The sequence below is a fragment of the Podarcis muralis genome, chromosome 11 (genome assembly GCF_964188315.1).
Source record: "Podarcis muralis chromosome 11, rPodMur119.hap1.1, whole genome shotgun sequence".
NCBI lineage: Eukaryota > Metazoa > Chordata > Lepidosauria > Squamata > Lacertidae > Podarcis > Podarcis muralis.
In genome coordinates this window covers 52,735,714-52,755,925 of record NC_135665.1, presented here as the reverse complement: position 1 = coordinate 52,755,925, position 20,212 = coordinate 52,735,714, and the positions used below count along the sequence as shown (strand labels likewise).

The following is a 20,212-nucleotide window of genomic DNA, read 5'->3' as shown; positions in this document are numbered from 1 at the left end:
GCCACACAAATATTTAAGCATAATCTTTAAAAGGCAGTCTAAAGAGAAAGCAGCTCAGGCTTCTGAACTTTGGGAAAACATTGCTCTGGAAGCTGCCTACTTTGGCTTAGGTCCTTCTTTGGGTGAGAAAGAAGCTTTTTTTACTTCCCTGTTCACCATGGGAAATTTTTTTAAAAAAGTTATAGCCATAAAAAAATATTCTTATGATGGGTGAGCTTTGAGGGCATAGTAGCAAAAAATGTTTACTAAATTTCAGATAAATAGGTCCAGGGGTTTTATTGTACTGGGTACCATTAAATTTTCCTTTTCCTTTCCTTTCCTTTTTAAATAACTATTTGTAGCTCTTTCATTTTGGCAAAAGTTTATGAAATTTGCAAATATGGTACCCCCTTCTGAGGAGGATAAACCCTGACACATTTCAGTGGTTTTCATACAAATACTGTCTTTCCAGTTTTGGGGTGGTTCTTTTTTTTTTAACCAACTGACTTAATTTCCCCTCATTATTTTTTGTGGCAAATCTGTATAAAAATAGCATACATGGGAGAGATGGCATTGGCTAAGAAACCTGCCAAATTACAGACAAATCTGTCCAGGTTTTTGTGTGTGCAGATTTTGGTGGGAGAAGTAAAAAAAAAAAAAGTTTTGCTTCCCTCCCTGTGATTATGTGAGCAATAACTTTATCGTGAAAATGGGATATATTGTAGAGGTTCCTGGAGGAATGTAACCTGAAAATTTTGGAAGGAGGATCACAGGGGCCAGGGAGTTGAGTTGTTATGTTCACTAACTAGAAAACTAAGAGACAAGGACAATAGAGACTTCAAAAAAGATTGGGATCAGTTTATGTTGTACATTGTAAAGAAGTCAACTCACTAGCAGGGTTTGAATAAACACTTACAATTAAGAAAACAAGTATCAAAGTTAAGATGCAACAATGGGGAAATAATAAAGGGTAAGATGTAACTTGGGGGGAAATGGTACAAAAAGAATAAGAATATAACAATATTTAATTAAAAGATTATGAAATTAAGGTAGAATAAGATGGGCAGGAGAAGCAAATATTTAAAGATCAGAAGAGGAAGTTGAGGGAAGTAATGGAGGGGTGATTGGAATCCATATATTTTCTTTGTGATAATAATGATTGTGTTCAATATAAAATTGGATAACTCAATAAAATAGAATCAGTTTGATTCCCTCCCCCTCTTTCTTTTTCCTTTCTCCTGTGAAGAGGCTGCATCCTAATGTTTTAATGTTGTATTTTAATCTTGTTTTTAAAATTGTATTTTAATCAACTTGTTTTTATAATTGGTTGTTAGCCGCCCTGAGCCCGGTCTTGGCTGGGGAGGGCGGGGTATAAATAAAAGTTATTATTATTAAAACTATTTAAAAAGAAGATGTTATGTTCACTCAGTTGGCACCAAATGTAACAGCGCCATGGATCCCTTGGTAGGAATGACTTCTGCTTATGTCTACAACTGAGAACCTTTCCCACATCCAAGTAAGCCGCCCTGTGATCTTCGGATGAGGGGCAATATGGAAATTTATTTTTTTAAAAAAAATACGAGTTCCTTCTCCTGTAAATTTGTGGACAGTGGACAAATTGTGCAGCGTAAAATCCGGCCATTCTGTCTGACCCCAGCAGTGGTGGGAGAGCTTTGTTCACTTAGCAACACTTAAAATAAGTGGCCAGTCATTATTAATTCATCTGGCATTCTTTGTAATAACATAAATCTTAGTGAACTAATTTGGTTTTAAAGTGCTTATAATAAGGAATCTCCAGAGGTTGCAACCATAATTGAGCTACTAATTAATTGCAACGTTATTTTAATGTGGCATTCTTTTCTTCGCTTGACTCTTCATCCGAGGATGTCAGCAGCCGTTTTGGCAACCGTTTCTTCTTTATCTACACTCAGCTCTATTGTGCATGTACGCACAGCGTGGCGGAAAGTTCTTTTTGTCCAGTATTGGTTTGGCAGTGTGGTCATAAAAGAGCCACTCCCACCTTCAAGCCAAAGCCAAGATCTACCATGTATGATCAGCGAAGAAAAGAGTTATAAGGAAGAAAGATCAGGTGTTGCAGGTTTCTCTAAACCAGCCCTGTGCTTTGCAAAATCGTAGCAAAAATTAAGGCCCACAGGTGAAGACTATGGCTGGGCAATACAGTGGTACCTTGGTTCTCAAACTTAATCCGTTCCAGAAGTCTGTTCCAAAACCAAAGTGTTCCAAAACCAAGGCGTGCTTTCCCATAGAAAGTAATGCAAAATGGATTAATCTGTTCCAGGCTTTTAAAAACAGCAGTTTAACAAGAATTTTACTATCTAACGAGACCATTGATTCATTAAATGAAAGCAATAAACAATGTACTGCAGTCACACAATCAATCAGTAGCTGAACTGGGTTCCACACAGTCACAAAAACAAACAAAAAGAGTTGCAAAAACAAAAAGGCAAAATAAATAGCAAAAACAGACAGACCTCAGCGTAACACTCAAAATGGAAGTATGGCACTCAAAACGGAGCACGTTCGGCTTCCGAAAAAAGTTTGCAAACCGGAACACTTACTTCTGGGGTTGCAATGTTTGGGTTCCAAGTTGTTTGAGTACCAAGGTGTTTGACAACCAAGGTACCACTGTATCTGGTTTTCAGCACTGTGATATATCGCCAGCTAAAAATCATGATATACCAATGTATCACGAATAAGGATGGAACCACGTAGAGTCATTGGCTGGCTTCACAGTTTTCCCCGCATCATGATTTTTGCCTGCTCTTGTGATTCACGGCCCCCTGCATGAGGCTGGGGAGAGCGGAACCAACAGAATTAAAAGGAGTTGCGGGAATTGAGAGAAACATTGGCTGGCTTCACCGTTTTCCCCACATTGTGATTTTTGCATCACACACAAATCATGATTAGCGATATATTGCCAGTTCAGTTTCATTGAACTTAGTGGCGGCGAAATAAGACGAGCTTCAGTCATTTATTTTAATGTGCATGCAGGTTGGCATGGATTTAAAGGTTAAAAACAGCAACATGAACCTGTGTTGAATAAGCCATGAATGTGATGTTAATTGTCAGGTATGCGTGATCACAAATGAATCCAATTCTCTAGGCGGCTTGTAAAATAAAAGCAAAGAATATGCAATGTTTAAAATGCAATAATTAAAACAACAAACAACACAAAACTTTCCCTAGAAGAGGCAGAAGAAAATAATTTGCAGCTGAGTTCAAAACCAGTTCAAAAGAGCAAGATCAGGGCTTTCTCCCCAACACAAAGTTCAGTGAAATTAACAGGCACTGGTACGAGAGAGGTTTCTCCGATGACTTGCCAGCTGACACCCCTCCTCAATAAAGCACCACCCTCCTGGTCTTGAAGACCTACTTATTTTCACTGGCTTGTTCATTATTCTCTATTCTGCTATTTCAACCTTTGGGTTGATAGTCATGTAAAAAAAAAGGTATCTGGTTTTCTCTTCAATCTGCAAGCATATTTATTATTGCTGCTTTTATTAACGGGAGGTTTTGTATTATTTTTTATTTTATTTTATCATTTGAATTGCATTTTTATCTGTTGCTTTGTGAACCGCCTTGAATAAGCTTTAGACAGAAAGGTGACCCATAAATATTATAAATTAATAACATAAACACATTTACAGAAATTCTTTCTACGAGTGTTCTGCTTCCGAGTTTTCGCTATAAGGTCAGGGCTTTGTACTGAGGGGGAGAATACTTGTAATTTTATTATGAATGGACAATGTGATTCAAATGGTTAAAACTTTATAATAGACATATAGTACATTGATATACAATGGAACCAAGGAAGGGAATAGGGGGAAGTCAATCTGTTTTGTTTTTATCTTTATTATTGTTTGTTTTTGTTATTGTTGGAAAATTAATAAAATGTTATAAAAAGGGATTTGTACTGAGAGGGAAACCTCTTAATCTGTCTGCCGTTGAAGAAGGAATTGGGGAAGCAGTGTCTCTGAGTCAGAAGTTGTGTTTTGAAGAAAATTAAGTGCGCGGCTGTGCAGCATATTCATCAGACACATTCATGGGGTTAAGATTTAAAGGCTAGCTAGGACATCTTCATCCCACTCCTGCGGCATTACTCACTAGAATTAAATCTCAGATTGCACCATTCATGCAGATTGAAAGCACTGCTAGTGATTTCTGCGATGATGTCACCGGCATGTTGTTAAGGAGTCATTAAAGACCGTGCATGTATTCTCATTAAAGTCTTGCCTTCTCCCCCTTCCTCCACCGCTGTGTTGAAAGCTGATTAAAAAGCAGCTGACATTATGGCAAAAGTTGTTTTGTCTGTTTCGTTTGCTTGTTTTAAAGTTGGGTTTTGAGTAGTCTTGGGTGACCAAGCAGCAGGTTCCTTCCCTCACCTCATATTTAGTTTTTCCAGCCGTTCACCGGATATTTCAGAGTACATGATTTTAGGGTGGAGCTGCTTGTTTTGAGAAAGAGGGGGCTAGGGAAAAGTAAACCTCAAGGAATTTGCCCTCGTCTTCCCTCTGCCTCTCCTTGCCCCGCCAATTACACACACACCCTTCTGAGGTGGGTTGGAACTGGTGGTGAGAGATTGCTGGGAACAGGAGAGTGCTTACCTGCTTCATCCTTAAGGCTTCGCCATCTTGAACATGCTCAGAAATGCATTTCTTACCAGAATCCATAAAATTTGTAATTTTCCCCATCCACACAATACATCAAAAGCACTGTCATGCTGCCTTAAACAGTCGTGGCTTTCTCCAAAGAGTCCTGGGAACTGTAGATTGTTAAGGATGCTGAGAGTTGTTAAGTTGCAATTCCTGAAACGGTTTAATGGTCAATCCCTCTTCCCAGGGGACTCTGGGAATTGTAGATCTCTTGGGCAGGGGGGCCTCTCTAGATCATAGTAATCTGTGTTTGATCTCTTTTTCCTGACTCTGGCTTTCTAATGTTTCTTGTGTGGCAGGCAAGGCCTTGACGTATCTTCTGCTGCAGCCTCCCAGCCCAAAACTTCCGCCACACAGCACCATCAGAAGAACTGCCATTGATCTCATAGGACGAGGGTTTACGGTATGGGAGCCTTATATGGATGTCTCTGCAGTGCTGATGGGCCTATTGGAGCTCTGTGCTGATGCTGAGAAGCAACTTGCAAAGTATGTACTTCACCCAATAATTTGGGGCGTGTTGTTGGGGGGTAGTTGCAATTGGTTTTGTTTCACGTGGTTTTCATTGAGATATCCAGTAACACCAAGGTCTAGGGGGCCAGTTACACGTTGCCAGAAAAGTGGGTTTGATTCACACATACAAACACACACAAAAAGAGGATAGCAATTTGCATAAAATCAGCATATGGTAATTTATATAGAATCGTAGAATTACATAGTTGGAAGGGGTCCTGAGCGCCAACTAGTCCCAACTCCCTGCAATGCAGGAATCTCAACGGAAGCATCCATGACAGGTGGCCACCCAACCTCTGCTTAAAAATCTCCAAGGAAGGAAAGTTCACAATCTCCCGAGGGAAACTGTTCCAGCTGTCTAACCACTCTTGTTGTCAGAAGGTTCTTCTGTTCAGTCGGAATCTCCTTTCCTGTAACTTGAAGCTATTGGTTCAGGTCCTAGCTTTCAGAGCAGGAGAAGAAGAAGAGTTTGGATTTGATATCCCGCTTTATCACTACCCTAGGGAGTCTCAAAGCAGCTAACATTCTCCTTTCCCTTCCTCCCCCACAACAAACACTCTGTGAGGTGAATGGGGCTGAGAGACTTCAGAGAAGTGTGACTTGCCCAAGGTCACCCAGCAGCTGCATGTGGAGGAGCGGGGACGCAAACCCGGTTCACCAGATTACGAGTCTACCGCTCTTAACCACTACACCACACTGGCTCTTACACTGGCTTACTCCATCTTCCATGCGACAGCCCTTTAGATATTTGTCGACGGCTACCATATCTCCTCTTTTCCAGACTAAACTTCCAAGTTCCATCAACCATTCCTCATAGGACTTGGTTTCCAGGCCCTTGATCAACATGTATAGGTGCAAATTTAGCGACAATTATTAGGATTTTAATAGGAATACATTATATCTCACCATAGTGGGGAAGACACCAGGGCCTTGTGTGCCTGCCCCATCTAGTGACCAAGTGGTGCCCATTGTTGATGGGCAACATCAAAGCTCCTGCTCTTTTTATGGTTCAAACACATGTTCAAAATTAGTATGTTTTGTTGTGCACTTTTGACGTATTAGGTGTGATCTAGTGTGATCTCTTACGAAACCTGACACCCATCTTTCAAATATGGCTCCATACTGCATGTAAAATGGGAAAGAATCAATACTTTTTATTCCTTGCCTTTTCGTTAATCTCCTCCAATCAATCTGCTTACGCTAAGACAAAAGTCCTCTTCAGGCAGGTACTTGAAGAGGATACGTGTGGGAGACCAAGCTGGATTGTGACTGCTAGGTATGCAGTCACAATCACGCACCCATGTGCACACCAGTCGTGCCCCATGCCACACATTTGCCTTGCACATCTACATCTGTATGCATGTATGGTTTCTTCCGTGTGAACAGCAACTTTGATTGTCCAGGGCTTCTGTTCGCATTCATATTGGAGTGAATCCATGGCCAGCAGGGAACACAGCTGGTGTGTGCATTGATATCAAAGGAACATTGCTAGTGGACCGGATCCCACTCGCTTCACATGCATGCCCTTTTCACGCATGTAAGATGCATGAAGAGGGTTGTATTCTCTCTTACTCTTTTAATTTAGTACTAGGGCAGACTGGCAAGCATAATATTACAGTAAATAAATATTTACTGTAAGGGACGTGGGTGGCGCTGTGGGTCAACTTTGTGGGGGCCTAGCCCCCTCAAAAGGGACGCGGGTGGCGCTGTGGGTAAAAACCTCAGCGCCTAGGACTTGCCGATCGAAAGGTCGGCGGTTCGAATCCCCGCGGCGGGGTGTGCTCCCGTTGTTCGGTCCCAGCTCCTGCCCACCTAGCAGTTCGAAAGCACTCTTAAGTGCAAGTAGATAAATAGGGACCGCTTACTGGCGGGAAGGTAAACGGCGTTTCCGTGTGCAGCACTGGTGCTGGCTCGCCAGTGCAGCTTCGTCACGCTGGCCACGTGACCCGGAAGTGTCTTTGGACGGCGCCGGCTCACGGCCTCTACAGCGAGATGAGCACGCAACCCTAGAGTCGGACACAACTGGCCCGTACGGGCAGGGGTACCTTTACCTTTAGGGCAGACTGGCAAGCATAATATTACAGTAAATAAATATGAATAGCTAGTTCCATACAGCAGTTCTAAAACTGATAACTCGGTCTTGTTGTGCTGGTTGAAGAAAATGACTTCCTTTATGACCCTTTAAAAAGTACACCATATTTTCTAAAAACAAAAACAAGGTTTTGATTATTATTTTATGTATCCAGATTACTTTGGGAAAGGGGGATCCACCTGCTGTAGTTTTTAAAGTATAGTAATGCCATATATATATATATATGCTTGCAATCTTCTTGGATGTGTGGGTTTTGTTTTGTTTTTTCCTTGCCTAGGTAAAAAATATTTCAAGACAACCTTTTTCCATAGATAGATAGATAGATAGATGTGGGGAAAATTTCTTAAATGTACACTGTGCTCAATCTCACATTCTTCAGTTCAAATAGATAGCAAATACAGTCAATTAAAATGATGAAATCAGATCATCTGTATAAATGTTTTGAGTTTCATTGCTTAAGACTTGTTTATTTCATGGAAATATGTGAACAAGTTATATCTTATAAACAGATGTATCTGATAAATCCTTGGAGTAAAGGCAATCAATATAACCATGTACTTTATTTTTTAAAAAAGGAGGTGGGAATATAGCGTCAGTGGGTGTAAGATGAAATATAAAAAATATTGTTCAGCTATTAGGATGGTCAAGTGCTTTAATTCATAGCTGCTTTCAACTGCCTCTTAAAACCCACAGGGACATTTTCCTGCACTATTGGGCAGGATTGTATTCTCTTATATAGATACATGCCTGCTTTTGTAAAAAGCGTTGATAATTGCTCTTCTCCTCACATCCTCCGTGATGAAAAAGCACGATCTCTGATTACTGTTTTGTTGGCCAGTTAAAATTGTACTTTAACTTGGGGAAAAACCAACACATTTGGGTGTTCACTTCTTCCCTAGCACAACATAAGTTTGCCAGGCAATTGTTGTTATTCTAGGCAGAAGGCCAGAACAACCACAACAAAAATGACACCAAACTACAGACTTGCATTTTAAAAAATTACATTTCATTCCAGTATATACATGGTTAATCATTTTAACTTACAAACTTTGATTTAGTTGCCCTGATTTTTATAAGCAACTAAAGCAGAACTTGCCAGATCTCTAGACACAAATAGATTTATGCCACTTAATAAAACCAAAGTGTTCTAAAATCACAAAATATCACAACGTGTTGATGTAAACCTATTATTGCTCCTTGCTATTTAAAAATTATATGAAAAGTTTGTTCAGAGCTGACCATTTGTTAATTTTTGCTTCCGATGCAAAGTCTGTTCAGCAAACTTTGTTTCATCTTTTTCTTTAATCCCTTTGTTTGATGCTTGTAGCACAATATGTCACCATTCTTTCTGATAGTGATATTTGTATTAGTATTACTATTAAGAATATTTAATGCCTCTACCCTCTGTCTGCTGCTTGGTGAATACTCAGAGCAGCTTACAAAAACGGAAATAATACAATAAATAATAATGTACAATACATAAACCACATAATTAAAAAAAAAGAACTTGCTAAAAGCAGAAATCGTTTAAAAAAAAGTTAAGTAGCAGACTATATTTTGGTTGGGAAAAAGAACAATCTGGTATTACCTTCTAGTTCTGCTGAAATGTTAGCAATTCATGTGCCTTGCCTAAAGAAAAAGACAATAAAGTCATCTCTGTGACAAGAATGTGTTTTGATCTGTGCACTCTTAGCTCAAAAATTATATTCTGAGGCATGTTCAAGCATCTGAGAATATAAATGTCATGGATGAGACAACACACTCTTGCACGTATGAGAACGACAGTTGCACAGTTTTCTCTCAAGCTCTCAGTATACTTTCCCCCTCTCATACTGCTGATGAATTTTCCATGCATTCATTTTAATTATTTATGGAGCAGATAACAGGCAAAAAGAAGAAGATTGGGGGAAAAACTGCATTTCTGCCTGCAGCCTTGGCACTGCAGTTTGCCATGAAAAGAAATTTAGATGTGCCATGGTAGAAATCGGGATTTCTTTGTGTACCCCACAGAATCGTTTTGCAGCATACACAACTGATAGTACTTACTCTATAGCATATGTGTAGAATCCTTCAATAAGTCTCCAGTAATTCCAGCTGATTTCAAAGTTTCAACGATTTAGCTGTTTCTTTTTCTTTTAAATTTAGATTATCACTGCACAAAAAGCCCCAACTCTCGTCTTTTGAAAAGGAATATTACACATTCTATTAAAAATTCATATATATGAATGTGAAAGCTATAAGGTTTAATTCTGATCCTTCCATGCAGTTGGTACTGTGTTTACATTAAACTATTTCTTTTTACACACACACACACACACACACACACACATGCACACCATCTCTCCTATCATTTTGAAATCAACAAATTTCCTTCAATTCTGTAATTATATTACTGTAAGAATAGTAATAGCTACTCTTTACTTGCATTAAGTTTTCTATTATAAAAAAAATCCTGTTCAATATCATGTGATTGAGGTAGATTACCATGTCAACGAAACAGACCTGCACAATTGCTTGCCTTGTATGTACATCCCTAGTCATCATTCTGAGTCATCAAATAACTTGGACTTTTTGTGTACATAGTGCAGAGATGAATATTCAGAGCAACCTTTTCAGTGTGTTTTCTGGTAAAGTGAAAGAGGTGCTGCATATAAAGTGTTGGTACCAGCTTGAAATGTTTTAAGTAAAATCTTCTTGCCTCTTTGGGGAGTAGGTATGTTTCTGTCTGTATCTTTAAATACAGCTTTCATGAAGACCATTTATAGTTTTTGCTGTTGTTATTGTTATTATTATCAAGGATTCTATTTTCAGCTTCCTAGCGCATCTCTAGCTGTCATAAAGATTAGTATTGCTCCCTGTATACAGAGCTGCTGAATAAATGAATGTATCAGCATGTAGCCTTGAGGAGACCAATGCAATTTTCATCATGATAAATTGCATAATAAGCGAGAAAGTGTTTGCTTATTAATCCATAACAAGATTTAGATTGAAAACGGCCTGTTACATCCGTGACAGGTACAGTACTGGCTTGCAGAAGGACTTAAGATGGAAAGAAATGGAGCAACAAAGTGTGCAGGGGGTTAAGTGTGCATCTTACCCTCCCGGTGCCCTGCTGAGCTGCCCCTTTTTTGTGCCTGATTTACCGTGCACAACAATAAGAGCGCACAGCTGCCTCGCTTCTGTCTGTGATGTTAAGCATGGTTTATAAAGGAGCTTTTATGTCGAGCGTGTGGTTCCGAGGGGGTGGGGGGGAAGGGGGAAACCACTCCGCATTTATTGACAAAGAAAAACACACGCGGTGTTTATCTTTTTGTGTGTTCGGTGCGCATCTGTGTGTGCGTGCACACTGAATAAAACACATCGCCGAAGCTGCAGTATTCTGCCGAGCTTTGAATTTTCTCCTGCGCGAGGTCTAAACCCATCTCGCTCCCCCTGCCATCTTGTGCCTCTCACCTCCCTCCCCCCACACACACACCCCGAAAAAAAGAGAGAGATTAGACTGTGGAAGATATGTTGAGTGGAACTGCACAGGAGGATTAAGAGTATTTTTCTAGCATTAATTAGGCTTTGATTTCTAGGCTTGGACATCTGTAGGGATCTTTGTTGCCCATAATTTCCCTCCTTTGAATTATAAGCTGCAGTTTGATTCAGATTACTCTGTACAGTTTGTTCTTGCACACTTTTGTATAATTAAGCACCGGCTTTTAATTTATTTTTTTTAAGTGGTGGTGGGTTTTTTTGAGGGGGTGCAATTTATCAGTACCGTCCCTGCATAGCGCCCATCCATTTTGACGGAAATTGCATCGAAGCAGACCTTGGTGGCAGTGAGAGCCCTTTCTATCTTCAGGCTGCATTAATCGATGATGGCAAGCAACATATAGACTCCGGTCGTACAAAAAATATATATAAGGAAAAATATATCTGATTGTGAGTGAGAACCTGGGAGCCAGTGGAGAGATTGCAGGATATGAACATCAGATACCAAGGCTTAGATATCTTCTAACCAAGGAATTCATGAAGGGCTCGTTTGTCCTTCTGAGTTGAATGGAGTGGTCATATTTTTTGGGGGGGGGGAGGGAAATTAGTGATTTCCTCGTAATAAACAGAAAGTTCTACAGCCCAGTTGCCCAGCAATAAAACGTTTGTGCATGTTATGGCGCCATCCTACACGTGTATTCAGAAATAAGCCGTATTGAGGTCAGGGGGCTTACTCCTGGGTAAATGGGGCTACAGCCTTTGTGCCTCTGAATTGCTAGCATCAGAAATATATGAACTGGAGTTATTATTTTAAATTCATAAGTGTTTACATACTTATGAACAAGTTGTTTACAAATTAAGTCTCTCGTGTGTTGAGACAAATGGCTTTGGGTTGTGCCACTGGGTGGTTTTTTAGGGTGGTTGAAAGGAATGTTTCTACCCTTTTATAATCTTTAAGTGATCTTATGAAAACCCTTTTCATCATAGTGTTTGTAAGTCTTAGTTGTTTTCATATTTTTCAACTAAAAAGAAAGAATCCCCCGTCCCCAGAAATCCCCACCTTTGTGCCCTTTAAGTACTGGAACCTACTTGTTAACTATATTGGTTGCAGTGAGGGGGGGGACTTCAGTGTGAAAATACTAATAAGTTAAAGGTTGAGATTATAGCATCATTGATTGAGCTGGGGCAGAGGACAACACATGCCATTTATTTATTTATTTGTTTACTTATTTATTTATTTATTTATTTGCTGGCTTTACGTCCCACCCTAGGGTGCCAAACAGTCTAAAAACAAGTTACAATTAAAACCATTACTCAACCCAGGGATCTCAGAGTTGCAACGAACAGAGTCCCTCGCCCACCAAAATGTCTAGGGAAATAGGGAAATGTTTTCAGATTTCTCCTTAAAGTGAATCCTGATGTCAACAGACACACCTGAATAGGGATGGCATTTGAAAAAACAGAGAGTCACCACTGAAAATACCCTGTCACACCTGCAGAATGTAGGGTCTGGGTAGTTGAAATTGAGGGTGATGCTCTTTTCGGTATTCAGGTTCCAAACCATTTAGGGCAGGAATAGGCAAACACCAGCGCTCCAGATGTTTTGGGACTCCAGCTCCCATCATCCCTAGCTAACAGGACCAGTGGTCAGGGATGATAGGAATTGTAGTTCCAAAACATCTGGAGGGCCGGAGTTTGCCTGTGCCTGATTTAGGGCTTTATATACTAGTGCTGGGACACAGGTGGCGCTGTGGGTTAAACCACAGAGCATAGGGCTTTGCCGATCAGAAGATCGGCAGTTCGAATCCCCATGATGGGGTGAGCTCCCGTTGCTGGGTCCCTGCTCCTGCCAACCTAGCAGTTCGAAAGCACGTCAAAGTGCAAGTAGATAAATAGGTAAGGTAAGGTAAACGGCGGGAAGGTAAACGGCGTTTCCGTGCGCTGCTCTGGTTCGCCAGAAGCGGCTAGGTCATGCTGGTCACATGACCCGGAAGCTGTACACCGGCTCCCTCGGCCAATAAAGCGAGATGAGCGCCGCAACCCCAGAGTCAGCCACGACTGGACCTAATGGTCAGGGGTCCCTTTACCTTTACCTTATACTAGTGCTAACACCTTGAATTGGTCCTGATCGCTCACTGGCAGCCAGTGCAGTGCTTTCAGGACCTGTGCAAAGGCAGGCATTTTAGCAGGGTGTCTTAAAGCTACAAAGTGCTCATTGCAGTAGCCTCCACCCCTTCCTTTGATGTGGAGGCATCAAAAACCAGCATCCACTTCCTCTTGGAAAGCTATTCTCTGCCATGTTGTTATGGAAGCTTGACTGTACTATACTCCTCAGCAGAAGTTCCCAACCCACTCGGAACTCGTCAACCTAAGCCTACAATATGGGACACATTTGAATTATTTGGCATGTATTTATCCATCTTCTGTCTTGCTTTTTCAGTGCTAGGAAATGTTCCATTGAAAGACAAATAATGGTTGTACAAAAGAGAGAGTTTGGCGGCAGCAGCTCACCCTGAAGGACTGAGAAATTGTGCCTGCTGTATTCTTTGCAACAATAAAGGAACCCCGGCTTTTTCTTGCATTTGGACACCACTCCTCTGTTTTTTATATCTTTCCATACAATCCTTTCTTTAAATGGTGCTGGCATCACTGGTGTGATCTCTCTTGCATCAGGGCGTGTCTCACTTGTGGATCTGAATCACGAGCTGACCAAGTGCTCTGTTGCAGGTGTGAGGAACCTGTGATCCTCAAGGTATTGCTGGACTCAACTCTCATCAGCTCCAGCTCACACAACCAATGGTCAGGGATGCTGGGAGTTGTAGTACAGCAACATCTGTTGGGCCACAGGTTTGCCACCCATGCTCTGTAGTAGAGCTTTCCGAACTTTTCATGTTGGTGACACACTTTTTAGACATGCATCATTTTGTGACACAGTAATTCAGTTTTATTTTCAAACCAGAGGTTAAACTAACCCCTTTCCAGCCTCAGGAGGGCTGGAAAGTCACGTGACACACCTGCTCACTGCAGCCGACACACTGTTGTGTTGTGACACACAGTTTGGAAAGTTCTGCTCTATAGGCTTGACAATTAAAGCAAGGTACAGCTCACTCCAGATCTGTTAAAAGTTTACTCTTTCAAAAGAAAAAAAAGGGGTTGCATGCGTGTTAGGGGTATATGCTGAATATCTAAACTGAAACTTTGTCTTCATCTTCATTAAATATCTTCAGTATTCAACTAACTCATTCATTCCATCAGCACAAGGAATTTTGGCTGTGCAATGGACCTCCCCTTCCTTTCTCTCTCCTCTTCCTACACGCCTTAAATCTGTTCTGGGACAGATCTGGGGGAGGGTTCATGGTGAGAAGGGTGGCTCCATTGCACAAGTGGAAATCCTTGTGCTAAAGGAACGAATACATTGGATACCACCCTTTTCTTAGTTATTCTATATGGCAAAGCATTCTAATATCTTTGTAACCATTAGATATTATGGAATTGAGTATTCTAGTATCATAGCATTAACACCAGTAGCAATATCATAGAAGTGGCTCTTCAGAGTCTCCAGCAGAGAAGGTTCTCATACTTGCTGCCATAAAAAGGTAAAGGGACCCCTGACCATTAGGTCCAGTCATGACCGACTCTGGGGTTGCAGCACTCATCTCGCTTTATTGGCCGAGGGAGCCGGCGTACAGCTTCCGGGTCATGTGGCCAGCATGACTAAGCCGCTTCTGGCGAACCAGAGCAGCACATGGAAACGCCATTTACCTTCCCGCCAGAGTGGTACCTATTTATCTACCTGCACTTTGACGTGCTTTCGAACTGCTAGGTTGGCAGGAGCAGGGACCGAGCAATGGGAGCTCACCCCGTCACGGGGATTCGAACTGCTGACCTTCTGATCGGCAAGTCCTAGGCTCTGTGGTTTACACCACAGCGCCACCTGCATCCCTTAGTATTTTATACACCCATAGCATTTTATAAATAGGGCTTCTTGCATAACAGCAATCTGTGCGTAGGTGGGAGTGGTAGGCAGCCCCCCTCGTAGTGTTAATGATGTGGAAGAGTAAACTCCTCAATAAAATATTAAGCACTGGGACCAGCCTGGCTCTTCCTTGCCCATCTTAGCTTTGCATCTGCCTCTATTTTGGTCTGCTGACTTGGTGCAGTGTGCCTGCTCCTTCATGCAGATTTCTTGCTCTGACAGACCAGCTGGCCCAGCTATAGGAAGAGGTTACAGAGTGTCGTTAATGAATTAACAAGGAGCCTGTTGCTTTTCGGGGGGGGGGGGGGATCCATGCTTTGCCGGACAGGAGGAGGGAGAGTGCTGTTGGCAGAAGCACATACAGATCTTTCTTAGGACAGAAATTATTATAACTTTGTGTATCACCTTTTTAATACAGCTGCCTCTTTCCAGGGCTGCACTCAGAAGGTTCATAAGTACAACATTTTGCAAGATTATCCCGTGGCAGCAAGGGGGTATATGTGCAGAAGAAAGAGATAGGAGGAGGCTTGAGTAGGGCATTGATCTGGGAGGAGCTTCCAATATTTCGTGAATCTTTAGATGTTTGTGCCGTGTCCAAGGGTACACCGTGGCTTTCAGTACAGCTGTTGCCATCAATCAACAGATTAATCCACTAAAGTTTAAGTTGATTGATTTGTGAAGGTGAGTTGTAACTGGTGGCCTGGTAACTCCTTTGTTTGATTCTGAGGTTATTTCGATGACTTTCTAGAAAAACCAATGTGTGAGTTAATTTACGCTTCAGCGTCTCAAAACCTCATCCATGTTAAGGTTTGGGTATTTTTTTATTTATTCATGCAAATGCATTTAAGTGCAGCGAATCATTTGAAAGGAAAATACTTGAATTGTTGATAACCCTCTTAAAAATGCTACTTGCTAATTCTGCTTGATCCGAGGCAGTAAAAGGGTCTTGGGTAAATGGGTAAGTGTTGAAGTCACCCAGTCTGATAAGAAGGTACAGGAATTCTGTACCCCCTTTTCCCAAATGTAAAAAAATCATGAGCTCCAACTCTCGTTCTGTCGTCTTTCTAGACTTTTTCTCATCTTTTAAAAAATAGAGAGGGAAGTTTTTGTCTCCTCTTTCTTCATTCCATCACGTTACCTAACAGAATTCTCAGCCAACAATTTTTTTAACTGTAAGCAGCGTTATTCTAAGTGACATTGCAAATGAATGTTTTTGTTTTTTTAAGAAGTGTTAGCTCATAGAACAGGGCTCTTTCCTGCTCATCATCCTTGCTGTTTTCAGTGCCTACACAAAACTGATTCTAAGCATCAATGGTTACATCATTTGTAAATGAAAGGTGAGGAAGAGGTGACACAACAGAAGTTTATAATCTTACGCATGGTGTGGCGAAAGTGGATGGGGAAGTTTTTTCTCCCTGTCTCATAACAGCGGAAGTCATGGGCATCCAACAAAGCCAAATGTTGGGAGATTCAGAACAGATAAAAGCACTTCTTTGTGCATCAGCACATAGTTTAACTATGGAACTCGCTGCCACAGGAGGCAGTGATGCCCACCAACTTTGATGGCTTTAAAAAAGGATTAGAGTAAAACCTGGGGGACAAGGCTCTGTGTGTCTCCTAGCCACAATGACGGTGTCATTGAGAGCCAGTGTGGTGTAGTGGTTAAGAGCGGTAGTCTCCTAATCTGGGGAACCGGGTTCGCATCTCCGCTCCTCCACATGCAGCTGCTGGGTGACCTTGGGCCAGTCACACTTCTTTGAAGTCTCTCAGCCCCACTCACTTCACAGAGTGTTTGCTGTGGGGGAGGAAGGGAAAGGAGAATGTTAGCCGCTTTGAGACTCCTTAAAGGGAGTGAAAGGCGGGATATCAAATCCAAACTCTTCTTCTTCTTCTTCTTCTTCTTCTTCTATATCTGCACTGTCAGAGACACTATGGTTCGGAACACCATTTGCAGGGATTCGCAGGTGGGCAAAGGGCCATTGCATTCATGCCCTGCAAATACACAGTGGCATCTGGTTGGTCACTGTGAGAACAGGATGCAGGGCTAGCTGGGCCATTGGCCTGATCCTGCGGGCTCTTCTTATTTGCAGGCAGATGCAAATTGAGGGGGAAGTCAGTGCAAATAGCAACCTGCTTCCTCGGATCCGAGTCCTTGCGATTCAGCTTAACCAAAAAGGTTCTCTCTGCAAATGATTAGAAGAAGGTGGGAAGGATCTTCCAGTGATTTAGAGCTACAAATGCCAGCTGAATTTTTAGTGTGTAGTGGAAGTGTGAATTAGTATACGTGCCTGAAGACTCGTCCAGGTCTTCAAGCTACGGACTGGACAGCATTATCAGGCTCTGGAATTTGCTCATGTTTACCTTACAACTGGACACTTTTAATTCTTCCTTTGCTTCCTGTTTGGAGAAACCTGAGGTTGCTCAATTTAGACATCTCACAGTGGTATATTTACACCAGGAGCTGAAGGAGGAAATTGGTGTAATGGAAGCAGCGAGTATGCAAGCCGGAGCCCCGCTCATGATGGCCAGACCATTAACTGGGCCTGTTTCACTGTATTATATAGTATCTGCTTGTCAGTAGATAATAAAGTACTAGTTACTTAATGGAGTCCAGGTAGTTTTACAAATATTATATAGATAAAGCAGAAATTCCCAAATGGAGCTTATCCCCTCCCTTGACGAGGGAGCCTACCGAAACTGCAAAGTACCCTGTATCAAACCACAATTGGCTTAGGTTTGTGTTCCCTCTCTCTCTGTCAGAGGTGCCAACTTGAATTAAATATTGTGGGGGCCAGGTAAACCCCACCCCACATGATCACATGATGCAGTGCACACATACTATTTGAATGGGAATGCCCATCAACTTTGTGGGGGGCTAGCCCCCTCAAATATTTTATTATTTTATTGTGGGGCCCCAGACCCCCCAGGAGTTGGCTTCTGTGCTCTCTACATTGCTCTCTACTCCACGTAGATTTAGGTTGAGAAATATTGTTAAGTGCTATACTGAGGATGAAGAAAGCTGATACTTAACTTTAACTGTTCCAAATACCTTACTGAAAGCTGGCTCTCCAGGTTACTACATCCATTAACTATATTTTCAAATGTCTAGGAATTAGCCATACATCAAACCCAGTTGAGGTGCTTACAAATGCCCTGCAGTGAGATTTGCAGGAAGAATCTTTTCGCAGTTGTTGGCCGACAAAAGCAACCTAAATTTGAAGTTTTTTCTACTGTATAAATTACTGATTGTTCACTGGCTGCTTACTGGTTGTTCATCGTAGCATACTAATCCCTGTGCTTTCCAGTATCCTAAAGTCAGTGGTGTTGGTGGCAACAAACAACCAGATATTTTGTGTTTGAATAAGCATTGTCCAGAGCAATGTAAGAAATTCCGCACCTGAACACCGTGTTTTTGGTGGTGGCTGGTCTGCTTTTGGAATTAGTTGAGAAGAAGCTGACTTAATGCAGCAAGCCCAAATGGAAATGAAGTCAGGATTTCCAGGGCTCTTTGGCCCTGTCAGCCAGTATAAGACAGGGCAGGGCGGAGAGGAGAGAGACACCAACTGTACTTGGCTGATTGCAATAGTAATCGTTGCAGAGTGATGTGCGTATTGCCTCTAAAACTTTTGCCAAGAAATAAAACTGTACAGTTCTTTTGCATGACACTGTACATTTGTGTTGGCCCGGGTTCTTGATATGTATTCAGTACTACGGCTAGATAATTTGTTAACAAGGCCTTTTTAACACTTTGGACAGATGCACATACTGTTTTCAATCTTCACGGTTAATTATTTGATTTTGTATTAGATGCTCGAACACCCTGACTCCTAATCACTCCTCATTGTTGGAAGTCCATTATATTCTAACTGTTTGAGTGCTCCCGTTGACCTTGAACTGACATTATAAGCTGTGTCTAATCTTTTCACTCTATATTTCTAATGCTTCTTTTCTTCCTCTTTTGCCCCCTCCCTTCTCCCTTTGTCTGATCTCTGATTAGCATCACAATGGGGCTGCCTCTGAGTCCAGCAGCTGACTCCGCCCGCTCGGCACGACACGCTCTCTCGCTCATTGCCACGGCCAGACCACCCGCCTTCATAACAACTATTGCCAAGGAGGTGAGCAAAAGAACTTTTCCAGGGCTCGCTGTGCTCCACTTCAGAAGGAACAATCGCTTCCTTGTTTAACAACAAGAAACATCTGGGCATTCACCATATATATATATATATATATATATATATATATATATAGTATATTTTCTTGTGTGCACTGGCATACAAGTGCAATATGTACACGGGTTTTTGCATGTGTGTTTTGGACCCACACATTATATATCTGTATAAAGAGGGGTGGAAAACAACCAGACAGTCCTTCAGTCAGGCTCCGAACCCATAAAGTAATCTGCAGGGTAATTTCATGTGTATATTTATTTGGGCCTCGGGCTCTGAGCTGATGACAATATTGTCAACTGTACTCAGAAACAGAACAGTGTCATATAATTTAATCATTGCTTTGTAACACTGCACTGTGACTTCGAGCCAAACTAGACATTTGCTTAGGACATAGCATGCAGTTTCATATCTGCTTCCCCACCCTGCACATTTACTGGTGGATATGTGGGGGGCGGCATTTTTTACTTGCAAGGCAGCATACAGGGGGGAGGATGCTTTGCCCCCCCCCACTGCAGTTGGAATGGAGAGCCCCCCTGCCGTCCCTTGCATGGGTCAGAGCCTTAGAAGATAAGTCGCTATTAAGAAGAAACAGGCTCTCAGGTGGGAGCTGGGAGGGTCTACCTTTCTGAGTATGAATGAAGGATATTATATAAATGGGATGAAGGGCCTTTGTATATATTCTTTTTCTTCCTTCTTTATCTTTTCTGTCTTATTTTGGTTTTTTGTTATTCTTTGTTTTTAGACTAGTTTGACTTTTATTGTATTTTATGTTGAAAACTTTCAATAAAAAGAAGAAGGAGGAACGTCCCTATTGGGAGTGAAGGGATAAGCTCTCCTTCCCAGCACACTGCCTTCCCAGTGGCATTTGCCACTCCATCACTCATTGTCCCTCTGTACATATTCTCAGAGCCACCCTGTCTGTGTGAGAAAGCTGGCCAGCACACGCAAAGTACCTTATTTTTCCATCTATAAGACGCCCCCGTTATATTTGGGGGGACTCCAATTTGAGAAAATGGGGGAGATGGCCCAGAGTTGTGGAGCTCACTAGACGTGAGAAAGCGTCTGCCCGATAGCCACCAACCGTTGGCAAGCGCAAGCACAATTGACACAGTGGAAGCCAATCCACAGCAGCCCTTGCCGCAGCCACTAATCACCAATCCATTGAACGAAGTAGCAGCCAATCCAAAGCAGCCCTTGCCACAGCCACCAATCACTAACACAATTGCCGCAGCAGCAGCCAATCCAAAGCAGCTACCAATCACACACCCAATCGCCGCTGACAACCTCCTGCTTGCGGCTGCAACCATTCGCCCGTCTCCCCATTGCACTATCCGTG

General features: G+C 42.0%; 1 protein-coding gene across 4 annotated transcripts in view; it reads left to right on the top strand.

The window, feature by feature from the left end:
* The window catches only part of WDR7 (WD repeat domain 7), a 213,668-nt gene that overhangs the window by 132,402 nt on the left and 61,054 nt on the right, over positions 1–20,212 (top strand). For all 4 annotated transcript variants that reach the window (XM_028747877.2, XM_028747879.2, XM_028747876.2 and 1 more), the window contains 2 exons: positions 4,952–5,138; positions 18,705–18,822. In XM_028747877.2, the coding sequence (XP_028603710.2) occupies positions 4,952–5,138; positions 18,705–18,822 (305 nt within the window). The remainder of the gene's footprint in view (positions 1–4,951; positions 5,139–18,704; positions 18,823–20,212) is intronic.